The sequence below is a fragment of the Wolffia australiana genome, chromosome 3 (assembly GCF_029677425.1).
Source record: "Wolffia australiana isolate 7733 chromosome 3, ASM2967742v1".
Lineage (NCBI taxonomy): Eukaryota > Viridiplantae > Streptophyta > Magnoliopsida > Alismatales > Araceae > Wolffia > Wolffia australiana.
Window position 1 is genome coordinate 1,511,066 of NC_135837.1, and position 14,419 is coordinate 1,525,484.

Genomic DNA, 14,419 nt, shown 5'->3' on the forward strand with positions numbered 1-14,419 from the left:
TTTTGGCCCAGGACGAAAAACCCGTCATGTCCACGTCCCTGCATAATAAGAGCTCAACAGAAACCTCTCCGGCGAGTTACATTTAATATTTTTCTTGAAATTTTAAAAAAAATTAAAATTCACTTGCGAACCAGTTTGACCGGTTTAGTCCGGTCAAACTGGTCCTCGATCCTAAATGTAGAACCCTAAACAGACAGACTTAGGGAGAGAATATAAATTGAATGAACAGACATCCTTTGACCATTGGCAAGCTAGAGAGAGAAAGAGATAAAACTCTCTATTTATACCTATTTAAGGATATAAAAAAGAGATAAAGTCGGGAGGAGATAGTTCGTTAGAACAGCGATGCCATTTCCCCCTCGATCTTCCCCCCGTTCTCCGAATATTTTACTGATCGATTGTCGCGCCGCAGATCCAGGAATCGAAGACGTCGAGGCGGATCTTCCTCGGTTCTCGGTGGTGATTCTTCTTGCCTTTTCCTGTTCATCGTAGAATTTTAGGTCCGATGTTACTTGAAATCAATGTTGGAATCGGTGTTTTTCTTCCATTCGTTTCAATGGAGCTTCCGAGAATTCATCCATGGCAGAATCATCCCAAATCTCGACGTTTTCTTGGAGATTAAGGTATAGATCTGCCGCCGTTCTTGGATTAGTTCGGAAAGCTGGTTCGATGAAGAACGCAGCTCCCGATGGCGGTTCTGCGGCCGAGATCAAGCGGAAGAAGTCTGCGTCAGAGGCTGAATGCTCTTCTTCCGGCGAGAAAAGCGATGTTGGGGAAGATTTTGCCGCCGGGTGTGACGGCGGGCGCGAGTATCAGAAGCTGAGGATCGAAGACGGGGAAGAAAAGAGTGAGGATGAGGAAACCCTTGCGACGTCGGATCAGTGGCAGGAGAGCTTCAATTCTCTTGCTTTCTTCAGCGATGATAGTAGCATCTGCAGTTCGACCGAGGAGTTTTCGATCTTCGAGGGGGATGCGGTCAATAGTTTGATTATCGGGGCCGTGGAATCTTCGTTGGAGGAGGAATCGGGCTGTTCTTCCGTGAAGTTGGGGGAAATTCTTGGTGAGAGGACGAGACAACGGAGTCTGTCACTGAATCATATGCCACATTGGGGGCTTGTTTCTATCTGTGGAAAGCGGCCGGAGATGGAAGATGCCACAACTGTGATGCCACAGTTTCTAGTTCTTCCGCCATGGATGAGATCCTCGGCCGCCTCTGTCGATGGTGACTTGCATAAAGATCTTGCCCACTCTTCTGGACATTTTTTTGCTGTTTATGATGGCCATGGTGGCGCCCAGGTACTCTTCTTAGAGAGATAGATAGATAGATAGAGATAGGGAGAATTCATATGCTTGGTTTATGGTCATATCTCACATGTATTCTTAATAGGGCGAGAGAGATAGAGAGTTCATATGCCTGTTATTGGTCATATCTTACTGGTACAAGCCTTAAAGAGAGAGATAGACGGAGTCATAAAGTTCAGATGTTTGTTTATGGTCATATCGCTCGGGCACTCATCTTACAGAGAGAGATTGAGTGAGTTCATATGATTTTCTTTGGTCATATCTCATTTGTACTCTTCTTAGTGAGAGATAGGAGGTTAAAGACACAGATATTGAGAGTTAATCTGCTTGCTTTAAGTTAATATCTCATGGGTACTCTTCTTAAATACACATAATATATAGCGAGAGATGGAGGCAGAGAGAGACAGGCACAGAGAGACAGCGAGATAGAAAGAGAAAGATATAAATATAGAGTTTGCATACTTGTTTAAGATCATCATATAACATAAATTTATCCATCCTTAATTCAAAAAAAAAAATTATCCATCCAGGTGGCTAATTACTGTCGAGAGCGGATGCATATTGCACTAGAAGAGGAGATGATGAATCTTAATGAGGACCCAAGTGGCAGCAACTTAGGTGCTGACGAATGCAAGAAGAAGTGGGAGAGTGTTTTTTCCAGCTGCTTTCTCAAAGTGGATGCAGAGGTCGGAGGAAAGCGTTGCAGAGTTAACAACAGTGATTGCTGTTCTTCAGAGCCTGTTGGTCCAGAGACTGTTGGATCAACTGCTGTTGTTGCTCTGGTTTTTTCGTCTCATATTATCGTTGCAAACTGCGGAGATTCCAGGGCAGTAATCTGTCGTGGCAAGGAGCCGGTTCCTTTATCAGTTGATCACAAGGTATGAAATGCTCCGTAGATTCAATATTTTTCTGAATTTCTTCTCAGTAAAATGAACTCAGAGTAGGGTTTGCGTTGTCCATGGAAAATACAGCATGACAAGTGACCAATGGTTGAGGTATTGCGGATGATGTTGTCATCGTCAACAAAATTCAACGTATGGTTTGTTCTGAACATAGAGAATAACGCATGACATTGATGATGACGGTGACAGACGGTTGACAAATTGCTAATAACGTTATCATCATCAACAGAAGTCAACGTAGGGTTTGTTTTGTAAACGGACAATAACTCATGACATTGATGAAGATGGTGAGAGATGGTTGACAGATTGCTGATAACATTCTTATCGTCAACGGAGATCGTCATCTTTGTGAACGTCAACAGTCAACTGATGACAGTGAAGTTGACGTTGATGAGGTTGACAGTTTTTTCAACCATCCCTGATACCCTGGTAACTTCAATGTCGACTGTCAACCGTCACTGGACACCCTGTTACCATCATTGTCAACCACTCAAGAATTCCTCAACATAGTTATCATCATCACTGAGGCTTGACGTTGACCTTGATGTTACCAAGTGCTAAACCCTAGATCAGAGCGCCAAGAATTGATCAAAGTAGCAATACTTTTAGGAAAAAATTGTGACTTTCTTCTATTTTCTTTTCAAAGAATTGATATCTGCATGGTTCAGCCCAACAGGGAGGATGAATATAGAAGGATTGAAAATGCAGGAGGAAAGGTCATACGCTGGAATGGGTATCGCGTCTTTGGTGTTCTCGCAATGTCGAGGTCAATAGGTAGGTGATTTATCTGTAATTTTTCTATTATTATATTAATGACGTTCTTCTGGCATTTTGAATGAATATCAGGTTCCTAGTCTTCTATTTTTTATGTCTGCATTTAGTAGATTGTGTTTTTATGTAATATGCACAATGTGTCCTTCAAAGTAGCTGTAGATGTAAAGTTTTGAAATTTTCATATTTGCTAAATTGTGAAATTTTCACAATTTGAAATTTGAACCATATTTTCTGTATGCGAAGCTTCGAATTGTTGGAACCGTCCTATTTTTGTGTACTTCTATCATTATACGTTCACTGGGATTATTGGTCTCCGTCAAAAGATTTTGAATTTTCTATTGCATGGATGTTTATCATCATCTTGGCCAGATGAAACTATAGATGCAAAAAACTTCTGATCAGTTAGTAACCCTTTTTTTAATGAAGAGATACTTGTTGCTAGTTTTCCTTTCTCTTCTGCTAGCTGCGGACCTGGCAGTGGCTAGGGTTTCTAAGATGAAAAACGAAAAACAACATCCTTATTTCTATGGTCTTTCCCCGTTTATGGGGTTACAATTGGACCCTAATGTTATTGGGCCCGTTGAGAAAGAAACGAATAACCCCCTCAAGCTGGTGAATAGATGCTTCGAATTCCCAGCTTGCTCACCAATCAGTCAAAGAGCGGCCTCATCAACCCTTTGGTGAGGATATCAGCCACTTGACCAGCTGATTTGACATGTTTTATTTGAACATTTCCTTGGTCAATCTTCTCTCTGATCCAGTGTTTGCTCAATGTGCTTGGTTCTGTCATGCAGGATAGGGTTATGAGCAATACCAATTGCTGCCGTACTGTCACAGTACACAACTGTGGGCTTATTCTGGGCCAATCCAAGCTCTGCAAAGATATTTCTTATCCACAGAGTTTCGCTGATGCCTTTCACTAGTACTCTGTATTCAGCTTCCACGCTAGACAAGCCGATTGCTTCTTACTGCTCCAAGCAATTACATTCCCTCATAGGAATTTACAGTAGCCTGTAGTTGACTGTCTATCCACTGCGGATCCTCCAAAGTCTGCATCTGTATACACCTCTACATTGGTGCCACCATTTCGGTTGAAGAAAATACCATGACCTGCAGATCCCTTCAAATATGCCAACACATGACATACTGCCTGCGAATGAGATTGTCGAGGACTATCCATAAATCAACTCAATAACCTAACTGCAAAGGCTAAATCAGACGGTGTATGATTCAAGTAGATGAGATTTCCAGTTAGCCTCTGATATTGTCCTTTGTCCACTTTTGCTTCTTCTTCACAGAAGCCAAGCCTTGTATTTGCGTCAATAGGCACATGAGATGGTTTGCATCCACTCATCTTTGTCTCTTGCAGAAGATCAAGAATAATATATGTTGTGAGATGAATATACCCTGGGAAGAGTAGGCCACTTTAATACCTAGGAAATACCTGACCCTCCCATGTGACTTAATTTCAAATGTCTCAGACAGCTTGGCACTTAAGGCCAGGTTTCCTGCATCATCATCTGTTAGCAGAGGAGCTTACATTTATGTCTTGCGTTTCTTTTTATTTCTCTCTTTCTTTCTTTGTTTTCTGTAAATGTGGGACCCACGTATAAGAGGCCCACTAACTCTCCAATCCACTAGCGCATTTACTTGTGGGCCCAGCCCGTTTACTTGTATGTCTCTGGGTTTAAACCAGAGAAACCCTAAGGAATAAACAACAAGTCTTCTTTTTCTCTCCCGCCTCTTTCTCTTGCTCTAACTGGCGGCTAGGTCAAATGCCGACCAGCCATGGAGCGAGCTAACATCATCCCCTGAAATAATAATGTCATCTACATATGCCAGCGGGACTGAAATCTTACCACATTCAGAGGGCTTCACAAAGAGGGTATGGTCACCATTACTCTGGAAATAATCCATGCTCTTCATGCTGCATGAGAACTTCCCAAACCATGCTCTTGGAGACTGCTTTAGTCTATAAAGAGATATCTTCAATTTACAAACTGTCTGTTCTGGTTCCTTCTCATAATATCCGCAACAGATCCTAATGGTTTAGCTTTGCAACCGGTGCAAAAGTCTCCCTGTAATCAATACCATAGGATTGTGTGTAGCCTTTGGCTATTAACCCAACTTTATACTGTTCCATACTGCTCTTTGCTCTATACTTCTCAGTAAATACCCATCTACATCAAACTGGACATTTACTCTTTGGCGCTTGAACAATCTCCCATGTTTCATTTTTTATCAGTGCTACCATTTCTGCATCCATAGCCTTCTTCCAATTCACATCTTTAATAGCATCCCAGTGTGTTCTTGGTATAGACAGAATGGACTGCTGCAATAAAGGATCAATAATCAGGTCCTAGATGGTGATATCCCACCACATTGGAGAGTGGGTATCTGTTGCCTTGCGTGTATTCCCTCATGGCCTTCCTTTCGGCAATTGACCGACCAATGAGATCATCTTCCTTGACTACTCTTGGTCGATCTTTGTCTTCATCAGAGTCTTCCACTTTATTCTCATTCTCTCTATTTCCATATTCTTCGTCGCACACTGGGAGCAGCTGTGCCCAGCTGATCGTTGGTTGATGGTAACTCCATATCTTCCATTGGAAAATCTGGAAGTTGTTCCGATGAAACCTGCAAACCGTTTCCTGGAATCAAAGGATGGGATACTTCAGTAACTTCCTGAGGTCCTCGTACTTGAGAATATTCCTTGTCTGTGGGCTGCTTGGAAGATTTGAAGCTTTCCCAGTCATGGAACATTACATTAGCTGATGCAAGGAATTTCATTGACTCAGGGTAATAACACTTATAACCTTTATGGGTGTGTGAATAACCCAAGAAAAAGCACTTCATGGACCTGGGACTGAATTTATCTTCCAGGTTGTGAACATTTACGAAAGATGTGCACCCAAATAACTTAGGTGTAAAATCTGTTTTCAGTTGATTATTAGAGTAAAACCTCATCGTCAGGTCTGCAGGGCTTTCATATCCCAATGCTCTTGATGGCAGTCTGTTGATGATATGCACAGATGTTAAGATAGCCTCCCCCCCAGAATAGTTCAGCACCTCATAGTGAATAAGCAGAGAGCAAGCAATGGCGGTCACATGGCCTATCTGCCGTTCAGCAACCCCATTTTTCTGTGGGGGTATATACGCAGGATGACTCATGGATGACCCCTGTGCCTTGATATAGGAGGAATATCAAATTGATTCTTCACTATCCGGAAGAAGTCCTGAACCACCATTGAGACATCTGATTTGGACTTTAAGAGGTATACCCATGTCAGTCGTGTGCGATTCTAAACAAATGCAGTGAACCATCTAGACCCTGTCAAGGCTGTAGTAGAGGATGGCCCCACACGTCACAGTGAATATGCACAAATGGTACAGTTCTCTGTTCACTCCTCCCCCTGAAGGATGTACGTTTATGTTTAGAAAATTGGCATGTCTCACAACTGAGGTTGGATTTATTCACATCTTTACAAGGCATGTAAAACATAAAGTTCACAAGTTCAAATGAAGGGTGCCTGACATAGATCTCAAAAAACGTAATCAGTATAGATCCAATGTCGACTTATTCCAAGATCATCGATCATAACATTTGTTTCCGAACAAGTAGAACAAGAAGTAAAAGCTTGAAAGAGAAAAGTTGCTGATGGAGATCCCCGGAATCTCCCCCGATCTGGTTGGCAGGCCTCTTCCTGCTTTCCCCAGACCTTGCCGCAACTGGCATTCGAATTTGTTGATACCCTTGCTTTTCCCGCCTCTCCTTTTATTTATAGTACTTCTGCACGTGTGATCTCACACGTGCCGACGTTTCTTCTTTTGATATTTGTTGGAAAAAAACCGTTGCATGTCAGTGCCCAAGACGGGAATGCATAAGGTTGATCTGCTCCACTTGTCTGCTCCACTTAGCTTCTTGTACAAGATGATAAGATGCCTGATTTCCACCAGCTTCGTTGCTCGCATACACGAGCCCATTCTTCATCTTAAAAGGTGAAATCCTCAGGTTCTTTGCCTTGTCATAAACGAAAATACCATCAGGAGCTACAGAGAAAACAAGATTTAAATCTTTAACAAATATTTGTGGTGAGATGAGCTGTGCTTTGAGGCCAGGTACATGCAAAACACATTTAATGATACCGAGGCCCACAACTTTTACATTTCCAATACCAGTCACTGGTAATACTTCTCCAACTGCAGTGAATACTCGCCCGTCTCCTTGATACAGAATGTAATTACAAAACTTGGAACAATGAAGGGCCATATGGTCTGTTGTCCAGTATGAATGATCCGATCTTAAACAATATGATTACAAAAAATAGGCAGCTCTCCAGTTCAGGCCATAGCTGTAGAGCTAATCATAATATTGTGTTTCTCTAATTCTTCTTTGAGATTAACATAATCTTCAGCTGTAAATTTGGAAACATTCGTAACAGTGTCACTTCCTTGGGCATTGCCTTGGGCATCTCCATCCCATCCCTTGCATCAGTAGCATAGGCCTGTGCTGGCTTGGAAGGTCGTCCATGGAGAACCCAGCAGGTATCTTTCGTATGATTCTTATTTTTGCAATACAAGCAATGCAGATTGGATCCATATTGTGATCTGGCGCCTTGCACCTTTTGATCTGGGCCTCCATCTCCCTTTTTTTCTGATTTTTTTTGTAGTTGCACCATGGTGACCATCTGGTGGATACTTCTGCTGTTTAGTCTTGGCCATCAGTCTTGTTTCCTGGTCCTCATTGTTGTTCCCATACGAAGGATACCTGCTGGGTTGCCTCCTCTAGGTTTGGATTGCCTCCTCTAGGTTTGGATCATGTTCCCTTTTAAGGATCTTTGTAACCCCTTATACTCCCTGTTCAGTCCCATAAGGAACCTGAACGTACGCCCCTGTCGTGTACCCTGCCATACCTGGGTCTTGCCCACCAGCTGCATTAGGTTGATTCTATGTCTGCAATGTTACATTGAATTCTCCCCCAAACAGCAATGGAAGCCCGGGAAGGCGGATACCTCTACACATAGCTCCCCATAGAGCAAAGTTTGTAGATTATGTGTTATGAGACCAAAAAACCGAGATGGTCTGTTTCAGCTTCACTGTAGCCACAAATTATCCCATCCATGCTTGTTTTGTGTAAAACACCAAGTCATTCTTGGCAATCACCGGACCCCGGAGCGCCCCATTGCATTCTCTACCAGGAAACCATTTAGAAATCCTCATCACACCAGATTCCTCTCCCTTGCTACACAACTTTACATCATGGTCTCTTGTAAGCAGACCACCTTAGTGCCCCATTCTTTCAAGTATCTCCCCACCATACCGCGCCTTCTCGCATTCTGGAGTCTGCACACATTCCAAGATACACACTTCACTTATGAAGGGATCGACTCTGACTTCTTCCGAAGCTCCACTACCTCGGTCACTGTGCTTACCTGTTGATTCATGATCAGGTCCCTCTCATCCTCCCTGCCTCTCCCATGGCTCGTCTCCTTCTCCGTCACAGTGTCATCTGCGATCAATGTTGCTTTCCCTTTTGAATATTGCCTCAGCTCCCTTACCCTCCCAACTGCCTCAGCTTCCACCATTGCAGGCCCTTCGAGCTTTCACCCATGCCCTTCCTTCCCTTGTCCCGCAGGAAAAACTTTCCCTTTCTGTAGGCACGCCTTTAAAAATTATTATATCTCCTGTTGGGAACCTCCTGGACCTCTGGGGTGCCCGTATTCCCCTAAGCGAATTACCTCCACTTCTTGTCTCGTGGTATGAAGAGGTCATAGTTGCTATGACATCCTGCTCTCTGCTTCGATGCCACTTGGAACTTTCCTCCACTGTCAGCCTCGCCGACTGTGTGCTCCCATTTGCTTCTGCCAATTTTTGGGTTCTCTCTTCTGATTCTTCCAGAGGCATCAATGATGGGTCTGATATCAGCTGCACGCTCTTCTCTCGTGGTTTTAGGTTTGTGATGCCGACCTCCTTATACTCCTATGACTGACCAAAGTCCAATGTTAGGCCCCTGTTTCCAATGACTATCTGTCATCTTCCAGACTCGTGCTTGGTGGTGGACTCATGGACACTTGACGCCTCACCAGTATTGCCTAGACGTAGGTCTGTCTTTGACTGTTTTGCTTCTGGAGGCTGTGGTGTGACACCTGTATTGCTCTCCTCCTGATTGCCTAGGTTGTTTTTCTCCTCCTTAACTCCATTCTGTGCACCTGACCTCCCTCAATTTTATGGTGCTGGCAGGAGAGGTCTCACCATCAGGTTGATGATACGTTCTTGTAACGTATCTGTGGAATTCGAAAAATTGTATTTCTTAGACAATGCTTTTAAATTTCTTGAACCGTAACTGTGAATGATCCTAAGGCGCATCTACGAACGACGGCATCGGCCCAAACACGATGGCAACGGCCTGGCCCACGACAAGCCAGGCCACAGCAGTTCTTAGGGCGCCCACAACACGGGATGGAGCAGTTTTGGTTCCCAGGTGAGTGCTTTTGCATACTCCCTCATCCTCAACTCAATCTCACTGTTCCTCTCGTAGTCGATCGTCCCTGCACGCGAGGAGCAAGGATCTCTCTGCTCCGGCGTCATCGACTCCACCGGCTATCTCTCTCTCTCTCACTCCTCTTTCTCAACACCCCCCCCCCTCCTTTCTCTCTCGGAGGGACACTGTTGGACATCAGTGTCTGTTGGTGACAATTTTCAAGCAAAGTATTTGGAGTTCTATCAAACTGTCACCAAGATTTAATGCAAATCCGGAAACTCCACGGGATCAGTAGAATAAGAGGTCGAGATCGAGAGAGAGAGAGAGATGTAGATCCAACTCTGGAGTGGCTGATTGTACTTCCTTCGTGCAGCTGCCTAGCGATTCCCTTGGATAAGAGTTGCTTTCTTGCTGGAGGAGAAGAAACCGGCGAAGGCCAAGGAGGAAAGGTTAGGACGAGAGGTAACAGAGGAAGAGGGTTATGAAGTTCAAGAAGGGAAAGAGAGAGGGAACTCACGATGTAACTTTTTCCATGTCCTCGTAGTCTTCCTTCCTTGTATATATACGGAAGGAGGCCCATCGGTTTGGGCCTAATTGGGCTGATAGAAGGGCTTGGATTCCATACCGCACCGTTGTTTAGCATAACAGCGGCCCGGTATCATATCAGTTGACCATGAAATTGCCCACTGGGCCTCTAAGCCATGCCAGTCCTGGTGGCTGGAATCCTCCAGTCACCACCACCTCCATGATCACCGACCTCATTAGGGTCCCCAAATACCAGGCCTATCGAGATAGTACGGTGGAGTTGGCCAAGTTGTCTGACCATAGCGTCCATCTTCTGCCATGTTTGATAGCCCATCAAAACTCCTCTGACTTCTCCCCTGCCAGCCCACCTCTGCCACCTTCACTCACCCTCCTCCAGGACGATCCAGAGGAGAGCCTGCATGTCAGCCCAACTCCTCAATCTTCTCTGTCAGCCTGGTGCTAACTACCATTTGCCGTCAAGCTGCTGTCAACTGTGCCTCATCCACCATCCACAAATTGCTTCTAGGTAACACGGACATGATACTGATTATGGCGAGACTGATAATGCTGGATCCACAAGCTACATTCTAGAAATCAGGGATTACATTCTAGATCCACAAGGGTTTGGGACCAGCTGATCATGGCGGCAAGGGTTTGGGAACGGCTGATCATGGCTGAGGAGGTTGTAAATGTGTGTCGCATTGGGGGTTACGGCAGCTGTGAATGGAGGTTACGCATGGAGGGATGTCCCGCATGGGGGGAGAGCTGGCCTCTCCTCATGACCGAGGGAGGTTGCAAACAGTGGAGGTGAATGGTGGCGGTCTCTGTGTGTTGATGTAAATCGTGAATGGCTGATCACAGCGGCAGAGGATGTAGGGAACGACGGAGGCCGGCAATTAACCGTAACGGCAACATTGGAGGAGAAGGGTGAATGTCAACTGAGGTGATCAGAAGATGCACGTCGATGGTAACTGTAGTGCATTAATGGCAATTGTCGACAGCGGTGGACTAGAGCTGTTGATGATGGAGAGGGAAGACCGCGGATGGAGGCGACAAGGCTGAACAGGAAGAATCAACGGCGACAGCCTAGGGAGTCGACAGTGGCGTGGAAGATTTTCTGTCAGTGGACCGGATAGGCCTTGGCCACTGGCGGTGGAGAAAAGGCAATGGGAGAGACACGGCTGACAGGGGAAGAGCCGAAGGACGGGACGTTGAAAGTGGTGGCAGCAAAGACGACGGACGGCAGAGGTGGACAGTGGAGGTCAGAATCATTGAGAATGACCAGGACAGCACTTGTCTGGGTCCATTTGCAATACTGAACTCCAACAGTCTGGAAAGGGGTGGCCTGGGCCGCCTTGAACTACTATTTGATCCCACATTTTTTTCTCGATAGCCGGTCCAGCCGATGAGCCCAGAAGAGTCCTGAGATTCTTTAAGGGTATCAGATTCAAAGGTAAATCCTCTCAGGTCAGGTACGTGCAGGACGGATTCAGAATCCACCGGCTGTCTGGACAGGCCTGGTTCATAAAGTTTGAATAGTCCAGTTCGCACATGAACAACCCACTCCATCAAGAAAGTGGTTAGTAGGATGCATCCCCGATATGATCCACTCCCGGGTCTATGAACGTCGCCACCAGCCCAGACAGAAAGCTGGCGATCCGGCCCAGCAGAGCCCAATACCGCAGCCTTAAGGGGGCTCATCCAAGGCCGGCAGAGGACCTTTGATCCTCGTAAGTATTTCCTACGAACAACCTTAGGTCAAGGCTCTCGCTCATCTCTCTCTCCCTTGCAGAAGGCCACCCCTGCAACGAGAAGACAATCGGGAGCCAGTGGCGTGCACAACCCCGTCACTCTCTCTCATTATCCCTCCCTCCTTCCTATTCTCGACGTGCTGATTCCGTCGACGTCCTTCCCTTCCATCTCTCTCTCTACCCCTTGAATTTCCTTTCCTCCGGAGAACTTGCTGGATCTTTTCATTGTGGAAGATTTACAAGGGAGTCGTATCAATCCCCCATGAGGTTGCAGAGTTTCAGGAGCCCAAACATGATGTGATGATGGTGCTGACAGCGGCGATGACAGATGTGATAAGCAAGGAGGACACAGTAGGTTCAGTGGAGACAGTTCCACAGGATCATCCCGATCTAGCAAGGATGCAGAGCTTCTAGTGGTGGAAAGGACTTCCATCGCCAATCATGGCTTTGACAATTGACTCGCTAGCATCAAGCATTCATATGAAGAGCGCGGAAGGGAGGAATCATTTTTTGAAAGTGATTCTCCATCATTGAAAATAATGCATCCATCATCTGATCCATGGCTAACACGGTCGTGTGGAGGTTGACGATGCTGCTGTCCATCTTCCTTACGCTTTCGTCTCCCATTTGGACGTCTTTTTAGGCATCTTGGATTTGTGTTTTTCAGATACAACGTGCTCTGTTACCAATTAATGCTTTCTTGTAATGTATTGATCAATGATCCCCAATGTGAGTGGAATTTGCAAGGATATCTTGATGTCCGAAGGCGGAAACGTCCAGAATCGATATAATAAACAACAAAGAACGGGCGGGAGAGAAAGAGAGGTACCGATGACGTCCCTGGAGGACGTCATCCACCAGCCAAATTTGGATGCTATCAAAATGAGACGTTTAGAAAAGAAGATGAAAAGGAACAATAGGACGACAATTAAGAGAGAAAAGATGTGCCGAGTGTTACTTGCCGCCGAGTTGAGTCTTGCTTCCCTTTTATTTAATTGCGGCGAGTGCCGCTGTATTTATTTGACATGGTACTGGACTAGCGTTTGGAACAAGCCATTCATAGATTTGTTGTATTTTTGTGGAATTTTAAATGAAATATCTATTTGTTTACATATCTCAATTCCTAACTTAACCTGTTACGAGAACATTGTCGTGAGTTACCTTGATTTGAACTCTGACTTTTGTAGGAGATCGATATCTGAAGCCCTGGGTCATCGCGGATCCTGAGGTCAACTGTCTCCGCCGGTCCAGAGAAGACGAGGTGCTCGTCCTCGCCACCGATGGCCTGTGGGACGTCTTATCCAATGAAGAAGTCTGTAACGCAGCTCGTAAACGCATCCTCCTCTGGTACAGAAAGAACGGTGACGGAGCCGCTTCCGTAGAGAGAGAAATCGGCGTTGACCCGGCGGCACAGGCGGCTGCCGACTATCTTATGAAGCTCGCCCTACAGAAGGGAAGCAAGGACAACATCACGATTATTGTGGTTGACCTGAGACCGCGTCGGAGGGTCAGGGTCAAACCCCCGGCGGAATATTGACCTCCCACAGGGCTGGGTTTTTGAGATGGCCCGTCGTCTATTCCGCCGAAGATTTCTTATTTTTCTGTGCATCAAGAGTCCTGTACATTTTCACAAAAGTCCATGTTTTTTCCGGCTCATTCAATTGTTGTTCTTGCTGAGTTCTTCTGCGATGTTCTTCCTCGAGATCTGTCCTGGTGGGTGGCTACCTTTTTGCTCAGTAGAATCTGGGGTCCATGGCCATGGACAGATATTTTACTTTGACTTTGACCTTGACTTTGACGTTAGAAACAACCCGCCTCATTATTTTATATCCCTCTTGAGTTTTTTTGGCCAAGAGCAGCTTTTTTACTTTGCCATATGCTGTTTTTTGAAGTGACTCGTCTTCAGATCTCTATAAAAAACTATTTTCTTTCCTAAGGAGATTCAATTGTCGAACTAGGGAACGGCACGTCCGGGACGTGACGCCCCGGACGTGACAGGACGGATGACGATGCGTGACGAACGGTGACGTGACGAAATGTTTGTCACGTTACCGTCTCGTCACGCGTCCGAGGATTTTGAAAAATTCCGTCACGTACTCGTCGCGCGTCCCTTCTTCCTCGTTCCGTCACGTCACCGTCACCGTGACGCCATCACCAGTGACGGAAATAATAATATTTATTTTTACTATTTTAATAAACGTAGTCGAAGTATAATATTATTTATTATACTATGTTAATCCGTCACGGTCATCATCTGTGACGGACCTGTCATCATGTCACGCGTTCGAGGTATCCCATCACCGTCACGTGCAGCCCGTCACGCGTCACCGTCACGCCCCATCCATCACCATCACATCATCTGTCATGTGTCCATCACGGTGACATGTGACGTGAGGGATGATGTTTGACGATCCCTATAAGGGACTACACAGAAAATCCTTCCATACACTGTTGCAGATAAATAATATTCATTTCTTTAGAGATTCTGACCATGTTATTCTCCCTGGATGTTTTTCAGGAAAGTATATGTTCTTGCCTTATTAGATTTTTTTTACTGTGAATTTAGATGGCAGCAAAAAGAGCCAAAGAATGGAAATAATTAAGCAGTGCTCACACTAGTAGAGTGAAATATTGGAGGATTAACAAAAAATGAGTAGATAATTTGAGGTTGGAGGTACTGGATT

At 45.2% G+C, this 14,419-nt stretch overlaps 1 protein-coding gene across 1 annotated transcript; it reads left to right on the forward strand.

Moving 5' to 3' along the window:
* Window positions 1-321: 321 nt before the first annotated feature.
* On the forward strand, window positions 322-13,396 carry LOC144700567 (protein phosphatase 2C 50-like). The gene is made up of 4 exons (XM_078572002.1): window positions 322-1,296; window positions 1,833-2,180; window positions 2,873-2,978; window positions 12,923-13,396. Exons 1-4 carry the CDS (start codon window positions 580-582, stop codon window positions 13,270-13,272), a joined length of 1,521 nt encoding a protein of 506 aa, XP_078428128.1. The 5' UTR covers window positions 322-579; the 3' UTR covers window positions 13,273-13,396.
* The last annotated feature ends 1,023 nt before the right edge of the window (window positions 13,397-14,419 follow it).

Coding starts and splice junctions, on each gene's coding strand:
- LOC144700567 (XM_078572002.1), top strand. CDS start 580: ATGGCAGAATCATCCCAAATCTCGACGTTTTCTTGGAGATTAAGGTAT. Junction 1,297..1,832: donor ATGGCCATGGTGGCGCCCAG/GTACTCTTCTTA, acceptor TTATCCATCCAG/GTGGCTAATTACTGTCGAGA. Junction 2,181..2,872: donor CTTTATCAGTTGATCACAAG/GTATGAAATGCT, acceptor TGCATGGTTCAG/CCCAACAGGGAGGATGAATA.